Consider the following 13,767-nt stretch of genomic DNA (forward strand, 5'->3'; position numbering starts at 1 on the left):
ATATATATATACTACCAGTCAAATGTTTGGATACATCTACTCATTCAAGGGTTTTTCTTTATTTCTACTATTTTCTACATTGTAGAATAAAAGTGAAGACATCAAAACTATGAAATTACACATATGGAATCATGTCGTCACCAAAGAAGTGTTAAACAAATCGAAATATATTTTAGATTCTTCAAAGTAGCCACCCTTTGCATTGATGACAGCTTTGCACACTCTTGGCATTCTCTCAACCAGCGTAATGAGGAAGGCTTTTCCAACAGTCTTGAAGGAGTTTCCACATATGCTGAGCACTTTTGGCTGCTTTTCCTACTTTTTTCCCCCCACTCTGTGGTCCAACTCATCCCAAACCATCTCAATTGAGTTGAGGTCGGGTGATTGTGGAGGCCAGGTCATCTGATGCAGCACTCCATCACTCTCCTAGGTCAAATAGCTCTTACACAGCCTGGAGGTGTGTTTTGGGTCATTGTCTTGTTGAAAAACAAATGATAAACCAGATTTGGATGGCGTATCGCTGCAGAATGCTGTGGTAGCCATGCTGGGTAAGTGGACACCACATGCATGCTTCATGGTGGGAACCACACATGCGGAGGTCATCCGTTCACCTACTCTGTGTCTCACAATGACACAGCGGTCGGAACCAAAAATCTTAAATTTGGACTCAGATTTCCACCGGTTTAATGTCCATTGCTTGTGTTTCTTGGCCCAAGCAAGTCTCTTCTTCTTATTGGTGTCCTTTAGTAGTGGTTTCTTTGCAGCAATTCGACCATGAAGGCCTGATTCATGCAGTCTTCTCTGAACAGTTGATGTTGAGATGTGTCTGTTACTTGAACTCTGTGAAGCATTTATTTGGGCTGCAATCTAAGGTCCAGTTAACTCTAATGAACTTATCCTCTGCAGCAGAGGTAACTCTGGGTCTTCCTTTCCTGTGGCGGTCCTCAGGAACTACACAATCTGGTGGGTGATCACCTTCAATCTGTATAATAACACAAAACAAATCTTAAGACTAGAGACATTTATCGACAAATATTACGAAAACAAGCAACACCCAAACATGACGGACAGTAAGACAGGGGAACCGATTCCAAAATGAAAACGTGACTCTTCTACAGACACAGACCATTTAATATTTTCACCACCGGGAATGGTAAAGGTCGAAACCGATCTGTTAAAATCAATAAATGACCAACTGGACTTGAACTAGTCAGTAAGGATATGAAAGAGTTGAAGGCAAGCCTCGAGATGAGTGATGAAAAAGCTGAGACATTGGAGAAGGAAACACACGTTAAAAGGGACAGTCAATAAGATTGAAACCGAAGTGAATGAACTTAAAAAGGAGAACACCGTTCTGAGAGAAGCCTTACTTGACATACAGACTAGATCCATGAGAGAGAATCTGGTACTTACAGGTATACAAGAGAAAGAAGGAGAAGTTCCTGAATCTGTGGTTAGAGGGTTCCTCCTTACAGCGCTTCAGATTCCAAGCAAAGCTATCGACAAAATCCAACTCAAACGGGTACACCGCTTCGGACAGAAAGGGCAGAGGTATGAACGCCCAATCGTTGCCAAATTTGCTTCCTTTAAAGATAAAATAATGGTTAAAAGCCTGTGTAAAAGACTTGCTGGGACCAAAATTGGCATGAATGACCAGTTCCCGAAGGAAATTGCAGAACGGTGTAAAGTTCTGTATCCAATTTTCAAGGAAAATAGATTAAAAGGGAAACGAGTAGCTCTCGTCGTTGATAAACTATATATTGATAACCAGTTGTTCAGAGACACAATTACTACGCCATGGCTATTTTAAAAATTAGAAAGTTCTTATAGACGAGGAAAATAATGAAACACAATTCTAGCCCGGTTATAGATTGTAATAATACAAAAAATATATAGCTTTTATATATATCTTCAAATATAACTAATTGGAAACACACAGAAATAGAAAACATAGAACACAAAATATAGAATGCCCACTCCAACTCACGCCCTGACCAAACCAAAATGGAGACATAAAAAGCTATCTACGGTCAGGGCGTAACAATGGCAAATAGAAATGAAAAATATATGGCAAATAGAAATCCAAAATGGATGGTGTTGAGAGATAGATGGGAGGGGTTGAATGGCGCTGAAGGGTGGGACTAATAACAAGATAACCAATGTAAAACATACGGGGTCTGTAAAATGTATATAGGTTCAGAAATGTTGTGAAATAGCAGTTACAAATAGAAATCCAACTGGATGGACAGGACTAAAAACAAACAAAATGTAACTATTGTAAAATAGATTGTGTCTGTAAAATGTGTATAAGATGTATATACTGAAGGTAGAAGCCTAAGTGTTATTGTTTATTAGTTTACTCCAATTGGGGGAAGGATGGGTAGGATTTGCAGGGAATAATAGAGGTATATTCTTTAAAAAAGTATGTATGTCTATATAGGTATGTGTATGTATATATGTGTATATGTATGCATATGTGTATGTATGTGGATATATATATATTTACCCCCAAAACTATATGGGGGATTGGAAATGATGCAGATAATTACATTGATGGAAGCAACCATCTTTCCGCAATATTAAGCTGATCCACCCCTTAATTAAAAAAAATAATAATAATAATTACAAAAAAGAAATTCCACAAATGAACTTTTAACAAGGCACACCTGTTAATTGAAATTAATTCCAGGTGACTAACTCATGAAGCTAATTGAGAGAATGCCAAGAGTGTGTAAAGCTATCATCAAGGCAAAGGGTGGCTACTTTGAAGAATCTCAAATATAATTTGATTTGTTTTACACTGGTTACTACATGATTCCATATGTGTTATTTCATAGTTTTGATATCTTCAGTATTATTCTACAATGTAGAAAATAGTACAAATATAGAAAATCCTTTGAATGAGTAGGTTTTTTCAAGCTTTTGACTGGTACTGTATATATATATATATATATATATATATAAATAAATATTTTATTATGCCGTTTTTTTTTTTATCTCAAGCATTGTAATGTGGTTAAGCTTAAAAATCTAAATTAAAATGATTAAAATCTAAAAAATTAAATTCAACCAGAGAGGGCCCTTTGTGGGAAAAGGCCGCACTTGACTGTTGCACTTGAATCATTGCCACGGTGAATGGCTAGGCCCACTAAGCTATGACACCACACACTACTGCAGACTTTGATATTACCCGCCGCAATTGATATGGTGAAAACACACTGTATGGGGAGGGGAGGCAGAGGCACAGAAACTCACATCAATACCTTTGTCAGATAACATTGTGAAACAAATAATTTATTTGCTATACCTAGCAATCATTAGGAAACTGACTGAACGACTCAAAAACTCCCCAGTTTATGCTGTCCAAATGGACGTTAGTTTTGACTTTTGTTCGCTACATATGGGGGGATGCTATTCACGAGGACATATTGTTCTGTCTCACGATTCCCAAGCATGAAACAGTACATGGGATGTTATGTATGCTGCGTGGCTATATTGCTGAAAAAAATTAACCATGGGATCAAATGGTGGGCTTTTGCACAGATGGGGCTCCATCTATGGCGGGACAGCGGGCAGGTCTCTGCACTCTGCTCCATATGGACGCATTGTATGATACATCAAGAGAAACTGGCGGCAAAAGAGCTGAGTGCAGAACTTCGAGCCATACTGCAGCAGATAACTTCCATTGTAAACTACATCATCAAACCACATCCACTGCCTGCACGCCTATTCACAAAACGATGTGGAGATATGGGATCAGAGCATGGCGATTTCTATTTCACACCAAGGCTTGATGGTTATCGACGGGGCATATTGGAAAGATTTTTCTAATTCAGTGAGGAACTGTTGGTTGCCTTTCATTGTAATGAAAATGTGTATCCTTGTAATGTAACAGACATATTTGGGAAACTGAACGAATTGAACGCAAGCATGCAGGGAATTACAGAAACATTCTACAGATGAGTGACTGAATCAGTGGATTAAGAGGAAAGATTTCTTATTGAAGAGAAATCCGTTGGACTGTGATCCTGTCTCAGTTGACATGCCGGTAAGTGAAATCGAACAGTTGATCGAGCTGTCGTGTGACCGAATGCTGCAGACAACGCATTCACGGGTCACTACGGAGGAATTTTGGTTCTTGACTCAAACGGAATATGCTGCCGTCTCCCTCCGAGCATTAAAACTCATGGTACCCTTCGCCAGCTCATATCTGTGTGAAGCTGGATTCAGCGCTCTCATCTGCATTAAAACCAAATATCGATCCAGGTTGGATGTTACAGCAGAGATGAGGTGCACACTGTCGACCACGCCCCCTGACTTTGAGAAGCTCCAACGCGACATGCATCAAGCACACCCATCTCATTAGTGGTGGTGAGATAAGAGACATTATGTCAGACTCATTTGCAGTTGACTGTCATAGCCCCACATTACAAGTATGTGATGGTGAGTTGAGAAGACAATCAGAAATACTGTTAGAATGTTTTGCAATTGACTGCCATAGCCCCAAATAAAAAAGTTAACATTGGCTGTTAATTACATATATATTTTTTTATAGTTGGGGTCGCAATAATTTTTTGAAATCAAAATGTGGTCCGGGCCCAAAAAGTTTGAGACCGCCTGCATTACATTATTTAAAGGATTTGAACTGCCTCTGCTTGCTTTAACTTTATCCAAAGTACAGTGTAAAGCGCTTATTATTGTGGAGTATTTATAACCCCCAAAACATTTATTGATATATTTTGTGGCTTGGTGGAAACAATTGAACGGCGGCAAAGTGATGTTGCTAAATTAATTTAACGGAAAAACTTAATATTTGTTACATTACAAATACTACTCCTGTTGTGACGTGTTTTTTACTTTTTTCTTCCCATATCAATAGGAATTGCAAGCCGGCCTTTTCTAATTTTTCAACTACTATTCAACCTTTTCCTCCTGTATTATATTTCTGGAGTTAAACTGTAACCCTGACAATAATGTATTTTCTCTTAGTACTTCCTGCTCCAGACCAGCTGACTGTTGACTCAGTGGACACCACATCAGCTACTGTGAGCTGGAGCCAGCCACCAGGATTGGACCAAACCCAACATCATTACCAGATCTCCTACCGCTGTCCAGGGACAGAACCACACATCATTACCACATCTTCACACAGCATCACTCTCTCTGACCTGCAAGGTGCTACTGAATACTCAGTCACTGTCTGCACTGTGCTGGATAATGGGGAGCAAAGTCAACTTGTCTTAATAACCCTCACCACAACAAGTAAGGAAGTACTCTAGTAAATTATTAGGTTTGGTGTCTAACTTTTACCAGTTATCAAAATGACTCTAATGTAAATGAACTAATCATAATGGATGTGTCAAAATGGTATGTAAAAGGTACAGTATTTTCCCTGATGAGAAATACATTCGCCTCCAACATGTGGCACCCTTGATAAAGCTGATCAAAAAACACTATAAATAAAAGCTATATTTTATGCTCATAAAATTGGGAAATTAAATGATTTCATGCAATTGTTCAGATTGTTTTACAACTATTCGATTTTTTAAAGGATAAGTGCTAAAATTATCGGCATGCCTGTTTTCAATACTTTGTGCACCCTCTCCTTGCGAGGATAACAGCACTCAGCCTTTTTCTATAATGTTTAATGAGATAGAAGAACACATTGCGAGGGATCTTAGACTATTCCTCCATATAACATTTTTCCAGGTCCTTGACATCATTCATTCTGTGATTATGGACTGCCCTCTACAATTCTAACGACAGGTTTTCAATGGGGTTCAAGTCTGGATAAAGAGATGGCTATTGCAAAATGTTAATTTGTGGTCAATTACCATTTTGATTTTGATGTGTGCTTGGGGTCATTGTCTTGCTGGAAGATCCATTTGCAGGGAAGTTTCAGCCTCCTAGCAACCAGGCAACCATTTCTTTTGTAAAAATGTCCTCTTACTTGGTAGAGTTCATGACTCCGTTGACTTTTTTTTAAACCTTTATTTAACTAGGTAAGTCAGTGAAGAACAAAAAATTGTTACAAAAACCCCATCAAACTACTTCCATACTTCTATGAATAAATGTTTTACCGGTACCGGGTTACCTTCAGACAATTCTTGTGAAGCTTGTGGTAGTCGTAGAAACAAACAAACAACATGTACATGCCCAAACTGTTTGGACGCTACAGACAGAAGTTGACTAGTTATCGAAATGGCTCTTAACAATAATGTATTTTCTCTTAGTACTTCCTGCTCCAGACCAGCTGACTGTTGACTCAGTGGACACCACATCAGCTGCTGTTAGCTGGAGCCAGCCACCAGGATTCGACCAAACCCAACATCATTACCAGATCTCCTACCACTGTCCAGGGACAGAACCACACATCACTACCACGTCTTCACCCAGCATCACTCTCTCTGACCTGCAAGGTGGTACTCAGTACTCTGTCACTGTCTGCACTGTGCTGGAAAATGGAAAGCAAAGTCCACTGATGTCTAATGCCCTCATCACAGGTAAGGAAGTACCCTTCAAATGTAACTTTGAGTAGTTATCAAAATGACTAATAGAAATGAACTAACATAATGGATGTGTCAGCATGGGATATTAATGTGCAGTATCTGACTTGATGAGAAATATATGATGGTGAATTCCCCAGATCTCATCATGCAGTTTGTTGCTGAAGTCAATAAACAATATCTGAATTCATGCTTGCTTCCATTGCTTTGAGTCATTATGTCAATGAGTTGATTTGACTCTGCTTGCTTTAACTTCGAATCACAACATTCTTTTCATGTATATTTATATATTTTTTGGCATGGTGACAGCAATTTAGAATCCAGCCAGGGCCGGATTAAGAAATCATAGGCCCCAGGGCTTTGTTAGGGCCTGTGAGGGTGTTGGTGAATGGAACAATGCGGAGTCAGGTGCAGCACACAGATATGAGTAATAGTCCGAAATTTACTCAAAATATAAGTAATGTTCCAACAAGGAAAAACACAATAATCCAGAGCACAAAAAACACAAACCCACATGACAAACAATAACGCACAAAACAGAGAGGGAAGCCAGAGGGTTAAATAAGGAACATAATAAATGGAATGGAAACCAGGTGTGTATGATAAAAACAAAACGAAAATGAAACATGGATCGGTGGTGACTAGAAAGCCGGTGACGTCGACTGCCGAACGCTGCCCGAACAAGGAGCGGGACCAACTTCGGCAGAAGTCGTGACAGTACCTTCCCCCTTGCGCGCCGACACCGGCCTCGGGGATGACCCGGAGGACGAGGCGCAGGGCGATCCGGATGGAGGCGGTGAAATTCCTGCAGTAATGACGGATCCAGGATATCCTCCACCGGCACCCAGCATCTCTCTTCCGGACCATACCCCTCCAACTCCACGAGGTACTGAAGGCCTCTCGCCCGACGTCTTGAGTCCATAATGGCTCGCACAGTATACGCCGGGGCCCCCTCGATGTCCAGAGGGGGCGGAGGAACCTCCCGCACCTCAGACTGCTGGAGCGGACCAGCCACCACTGGCCTGAGGACAGACACATTGAACGAGGGGTTAATACGGTAATCAGGGGGAAGTTGTAACCTATAACAAACCTCGTTCAATCTCCTCAGGACTTTAAATGGCCCCACAAACCGCGGACCCAGCTTCCGGCAGGGCAGGCGAAGGGGTATGTTTCGGTCGGGAGCAAGACCCGGCCTCACTGCGGTGGCGGTCGGCACCGCAGTGATGGCCCGTTGTAGACGCACATGAGCAGCGTTCCATGTCGCCTCCAAGTGCCGAAACCATTCATCCATCGCAGGAGCCTCGATCTGGCTCTGATGCCACGGTGCCAGGACCGGCTGGTAACCTAGCACACACTGGAAAGGGGATAGGTTAGTGGAAGAGTGGCGGAGGGAGTTTTGGACCATCTCCGCCCAGGGGATGAAAACCGCCCACTCCCCCGGCCGGTCCTGGCAATAGGACCGTAGAAACCTACCCACATCCTGGTTGACTCTCTCCAACTGCCCGTTACTCTCGGGGTGAAAACCTGAGGTGAAGCTGACCGAGAGCCCCAGACGTTCCATAAACGCCCTCCAGACTTTAGATGTGAATTGGGGACCCCGATCAGAAACTATATCTTTAGGCACCCCGTAGTGCCGGAATACTTTGGGTGAAGTGGGCCTCGCAGTCTGTAGAGCGAGGAAGGAGACGGCAGGACTTAGAAAACCGATCCACAACGACCAGGATCGTGGTATTACCCCGTGACGGGGGAAGATCCGTCACGAAATCCACCGATAGGTGTGACCACAGTCGTTGTGGAACGGGAAGGGGCTGTAATTTCCCTCTGGGCAGGTGTCTAGGTGCCCTGCACTATGCGCACACCGAGCAGGAGGAAACATAAACCCTCACGTCCTTAGCTAAAGTGGGCCACCAGTACTTCCCAGCAAGACAGCGCACTGTCCGACCGATGCCAGGATGACCAGAGGAGGGTGACGTGTGGGCCCAACAGATCAAACGATCGCGGACATCAAACGGAACGTACAGACGCCCAACTGGACACTGTGGGGGAGTGGGCTCTGCACGTGACGCCCACTCGATGTCCGCGTCCACCTCCCATACCACCGGTGCCACCAGGCAAGAAGCTGGAATTATGGGAGTGGGATCCGCGGACAGCTCCTCCGTGTCATACATCAGAGACAGTGCGTCTGCCTTAACGTTCTGGGAACCTGGTCTGTAGGATAGAGTGAAAACAAAGCGGGTGAAAAACATGGCCCACCTCGCCTGGCGAGGGTTCAGTCTCCTAGCTGCCCGAACGTACTCCAGATTGCGGTGGTCAGTCCAAATGAGGAAAGGGTGCTTAGCCCCCTTAAGCCAATGTCTCCACTCCTTCAGAGCCCTGACAACAGCCAACAGCTCCCGGTCCCCCACATCATAGTTTCGCTCCGCCGGGCTGAGCCTCTTCGAAAAGAAAGCGCAGGGGCGGAGCATTAGTGGCGTACCAGAGCGCTGCGACAGCACAGCCCCTATCCCAGCCTTGGACGCATCCACCTCAACTATGAACGCTAAGGAGGGATCAGGATGAGCCAGCACGGGAGCCGAGGTAAACAGAGCCTTCAGTTGACTAAAAGCCCTGTCTGCCTCAGCTGACCACTGCAGTCGCACCGGTCCCCCCTTTAGCAAGGAGGTAATGGGAGCCGCTACCTGACCGAAACCCCGGATAACCCTCCGGTAGTAGTTGGCAAACCCTAAGAACCGCTGCACCTCCTTTACCGTGGTTGGAGTCGGCCAATTACGCATGGCTGAAATGCGGTCATTCTCCATGTCCATCCCTGACGCGGAAAAGCGGTACCCTAGGAAGGAGATGGACTGTTGGAAGAACAGACATTTCTCAGCCTTGACGTACAGGTCATGCTCCAACAGTCGACCAAGCACCTTGCGCACCAGAGACACATGCTCAGCACGTGTAGCGGAGTATATTAGAATGTCATCTATATACACCACTACACCCTAACCGTGCAGGTCCCTGAAAATCTCCTCTACAAAGGATTGGAAGACTGATGGAGCATTCATTAACCCGTACGGCATGACGAGATACTCATAGTGCCCAGATGTGGTGCTAAATGCCGTCTTCCACTCATCCCCGCCTTGATACGTACCAGGTTGTAAGAGCTCCTGAGGTCCAATTTTGTGAAGAAGCGCACCCCGTGCAATGACTCTGTCATACTGGCTATGAGAGGTAGTGGGTAACTGTATTTTACCGTGATCTGATTCAAACCTCGATAGTCAATACACGGGCGCAAACCTCCATCCTTCTTCTTCACAAAAAAGAAACTTGAGGAGACAGGTGAAATGGAAGGCCGAATGTATCCCTGTCCCAGAGATTCTGTGACATATGTTTCCATAGTCGCCGTCTCCTCCTGTGACAGAGGATACACGTGACTCCTGGGAAGTGCAGCGTCTACCAGGAGATTTATCGCACAATCCCCCTGTCGATGGGGTGGTAATTGAGTCGCCTTCTTTTTACAGAAGGCGAGTGCCAAATTGGCATATTCGGGGGGAATGTGCATGGTGGAGACCTGGTTTGGACTCTCCACCGTAGTGGCACCTAAGGAAACATCCCTTGAGAGCCCTCTGTTGCCACGAAATAGTGGGATCATGAGAGGCCAACCAGGGAAGGCCCAACACAACAGGAAACGCAGGAGAGTCGATCAGAAAGAGACTAATTCTCTCCTCATGACTCTCCTGCGTTATCATATGGAGTGGAGCTGTGACCTCCCTGATTAGCCCTGACCCCAAAGGACGACTATCTAAGGCATGTACAGGGAAGGGAACATCAACAGGAACAATAGGGATCCCTAAACTAAGTGCAAAGGTACGGTCAATAAATTTCCCAGCTGCGCCTGAATCTACTAGCGCCTTATGCTGGGAATGCTGGGAAACTCAGGAAATGCTATATACAACCACATGTGTGCAACAGGGAGCTCTGGGTGAGGTGTGTGCCTACTCACCTGAGATGATCCACCAGTGCTCCGCCTACCACCTCGACTCCCTGGGGAACCTCCCCAGCATCGTGTCCTCTGCGGCCACAGGTGGTGCAGGGAACGGTACCCCCTCCGGTCCCCCTCATAGCAGCACCTCCCAGCTCCATCGGGGTAGGATCAGAGGTGCTGGGGGATGGAACTGACGGACCCCGATCTGGACGTCCGCGGGAGGCCAACAGGTTATCCAGCCGGATGGATAGGTCCACCAGCTGGTCCAGGTTAAGGGTGGTGTCCCTGCAGGCTAGCTCCCTACGAACGTCCTCTCGTAAACTACACCTGTAGTGGTCGATCAGGGCCCGCTCATTCCATCCCGCGCCGGCGGCCAGAGTTCTAAAGTCCAGAGCGAACTCTTGAGCGCTCCTCATCCTCTGTCTTAAATGGAACAAGCGTTCCCCCGCCGCTCTCCCTTCAGGTGGATGATCGAAAACCGCCCGGAAGCAGCGGGTGAACTCTTCCTAGTTGTCCAACGTCGGGCCTTCTCTTCCCCAGATGGCGTTGGCCCAGACCAGTGCTTTTCCAGTCAGACAAGAGATGAGGGCGCTCACTCTCTCTCGTCCCAAAGGGGCCAGCTGAACAGCTGCCAGGTAGAGTTCCAGCTGGAGTAGGAACCCCTGGCACCCGGCAGCCGTTCCATCATACGCTCCCGGGAGCGAGAGCCGGATCCCACTGGATCCTGATGAAGGAGGTGTGGACATCTGGGTCGGTTGTTGTGGGAGCTGGGGAGGTGCTAATGGGTTAACCGGAAAACCCCCTCTCTCCCATCGGTCCATGGTTTGCAGCACGCGATCCATGGCTGTATCGAGACTCTGTAACATGGTCACGTGCTGCTGAACACGCTCCTCAATTGGGAGAGGAGGGCTGGCTGTACCTGCTGACTCCATAAATGGTGAGTCAGGCGCAGGACACAGATATGAGTAATAGTCCGAAATGTATTCAAAATATAAGTAATGTTCCAACAAGGAAAAACACAATAATCCAGAGCACAAAAAACACGAACCCACATGACAAACAATAACGCACAAAACAGAGAGGGAAGCCAGAGGGTTAAATAAGGAACATAATAAATGGAATGGAAACCAGGTGTGTATGATAAAGACAAAACAAAACGAAAATGAAAAATGGATCGGTGGTGACTAGAAAGCCGGTGACGTCGACTGCCGAACGCCACCCGAACAAGGAGAGGGACCAACTTCGGCAGAAGTCGTTACAGGGCCTGTACCTGATGCTGCTGGTGTTGCTGTTGACGGCATAGTCGGACTGTTTCCCTTGGTGTGGACTTTGTGTCTTTATGTTGCGCAGAAAAATAACCAGTCTGTTGGGGTAATTTTCATTGCAGTTATTGCTCCTGCTATTGTTTTATTTTCTGTAAATTTAGTATTTGGGACCAACTCAGGCCACTCTCACTTTTCCCCACCATTTTCAATATGTAGGCTAGCTAGCAAGGTTTTTGTAACCACGTTACACCAGCTGTATCACATTAGTAGAAACGAAGACAGTTCTCAGGGCAGATCTGCCGGTTTAGACTAGCATAAGTGATTAAGTAGCAGGTTAGGATAATTCATGTGGCAAGTTAAGAGAATTAACATAGCAGGTTAGGATAAATAGGTTAAGGTTAGGAAATGCTCAAATTGTCCTCGAAGCGACTCGAAAGTTTCTATTTTTTGGGAGGTGCCTTCCTCATGGGCCCCACAGAGAACTGGGAAAAGGAGCACCAGCACCAGTAAGCCCCTCCCTTAATCTGGCCCTGGGTGCAGCACCCTCTTGCTAATTTCTTGTTACATTACAAATCAAACTTCTGTTGTGTGACTTCTGTTTTTATCTTATTTCTAACTACTATTCAACTTTTCCTCCTGTAACATGCAGTATTTCTGGAGTTAAACTATAGCCCTGACAATCATGTGTTTCCACTAGTTATCCCAGCTCCAGACCAGCTGACTGTTGACTCAGTGGACACCACATCAGCTGCTGTTAGCTGGAACCAGCCACCAGGATTGGACCAAACCCAACATCATTACCAGATCTCCTACCACTGTCCAGGGACAGAACCACACATCACTACCACATCTTCACACAGCATCACTCTCTCTGACCTGCAATGTGGCACTCAGTACTCTGTCACTCTTTGCACTGTGCTGGAAAATGAAAAGCAAAGTCAACTGGTGTCAACAACCTTCACCACAAGTAAGTCGTTACCCTACTTAAGTATTATTTCGTGTCAAATGAATTCAAATTTGACTTGTTATCAACATGACTAATGTGAATGAACTTATCATAATGGAAGTGTCAGCAATTAGGGCTGTCCCCAAATAAAAATAATCTTGGTCGACCAAGAGTCGTCTGTTCTTTCGACCAATCGATTGGTTGAACATTTCAAAAATGTATTTTTCCATATTTAGACAATTACGTGTTTTAATCAAATCCAATATGTGACCCGTTTCAGGAAACTAGGTGTATGTCGTGGGTACTACTTCACAGGAGAGCCGTTTGATCGTAAACTTAAAAATAAAATAAAAAATGTTTTTTGGCAAAAATGCCTTCTCAAACATGTGAACTTTCATCTACCTTAATAACAAACTTGTATGCCTTCTGTAAATACGAATACGAGCCTAGTTGATTTAGCCAGAGAAAAAGTCAGCAACCTTCCTGCTAGCCTTGATTGGCTGAGTTAATGAGTGGGCTGGACATGCCGAGAGATGAGTTTGGATTGGTCTGCCATATAGCATGCTTCTGTCTATTTGAACTGGTCAGTATGTCTAGGTAATTATGTCTAACACAGCTTTAAAAAAAATGTGTAGTAAAACTGCATAAACCTAATGTCAAGTTAAAGTGTACTGTTAGCTATGTAACTTTACGTGTATGCTTTCCACTTTCTGGAGGACCGAGTTTTGAAATCAGTGGAATTTGAATATGATAGCTAAGTAGATGGAGAAAACTCTGGATTACATCTTCAAACTAAAGGGTTTACATCTTCAAACTAAAGGGCAACCATGGCATCCGACAGGAGACGCATCCATCCATGATGTATACGGGTAAAATAGTCAAGCTAGCTACATTTTCAGATATTACACATTTCTAATTTTGACAGAAAGTGCTTTCATTTCAAGTTAAAGTGTACTGTTAGCTAGTTAGCTAACGTTAACTGGCTGGCTCGCTAGCTAACGTTATGTGTATGATTTGTATCTCAGAGCCACTAGTTATAGCCTAATGTTAGCTATCTAACATTGAACCTGGTTGGTTCATGCA

General features: G+C 44.6%; 1 protein-coding gene across 3 annotated transcripts in view; it reads left to right on the top strand.

The window, feature by feature from the left end:
• Positions 1–13,767, top strand: part of LOC139579428 (interferon-induced very large GTPase 1-like) — a 116,155-nt gene that overhangs the window by 25,876 nt on the left and 76,512 nt on the right. For all 3 annotated transcript variants that reach the window (XM_071408090.1, XM_071408092.1, XM_071408091.1), the window contains 3 exons: positions 4,990–5,262; positions 6,234–6,503; positions 12,436–12,705. In XM_071408090.1, the coding sequence (XP_071264191.1) occupies positions 4,990–5,262; positions 6,234–6,503; positions 12,436–12,705 (813 nt within the window). The remainder of the gene's footprint in view (positions 1–4,989; positions 5,263–6,233; positions 6,504–12,435; positions 12,706–13,767) is intronic.

Source organism: Salvelinus alpinus, chromosome 6 (genome assembly GCF_045679555.1).
Source record: "Salvelinus alpinus chromosome 6, SLU_Salpinus.1, whole genome shotgun sequence".
Taxonomy (NCBI): Eukaryota; Metazoa; Chordata; class Actinopteri; order Salmoniformes; family Salmonidae; genus Salvelinus; species Salvelinus alpinus.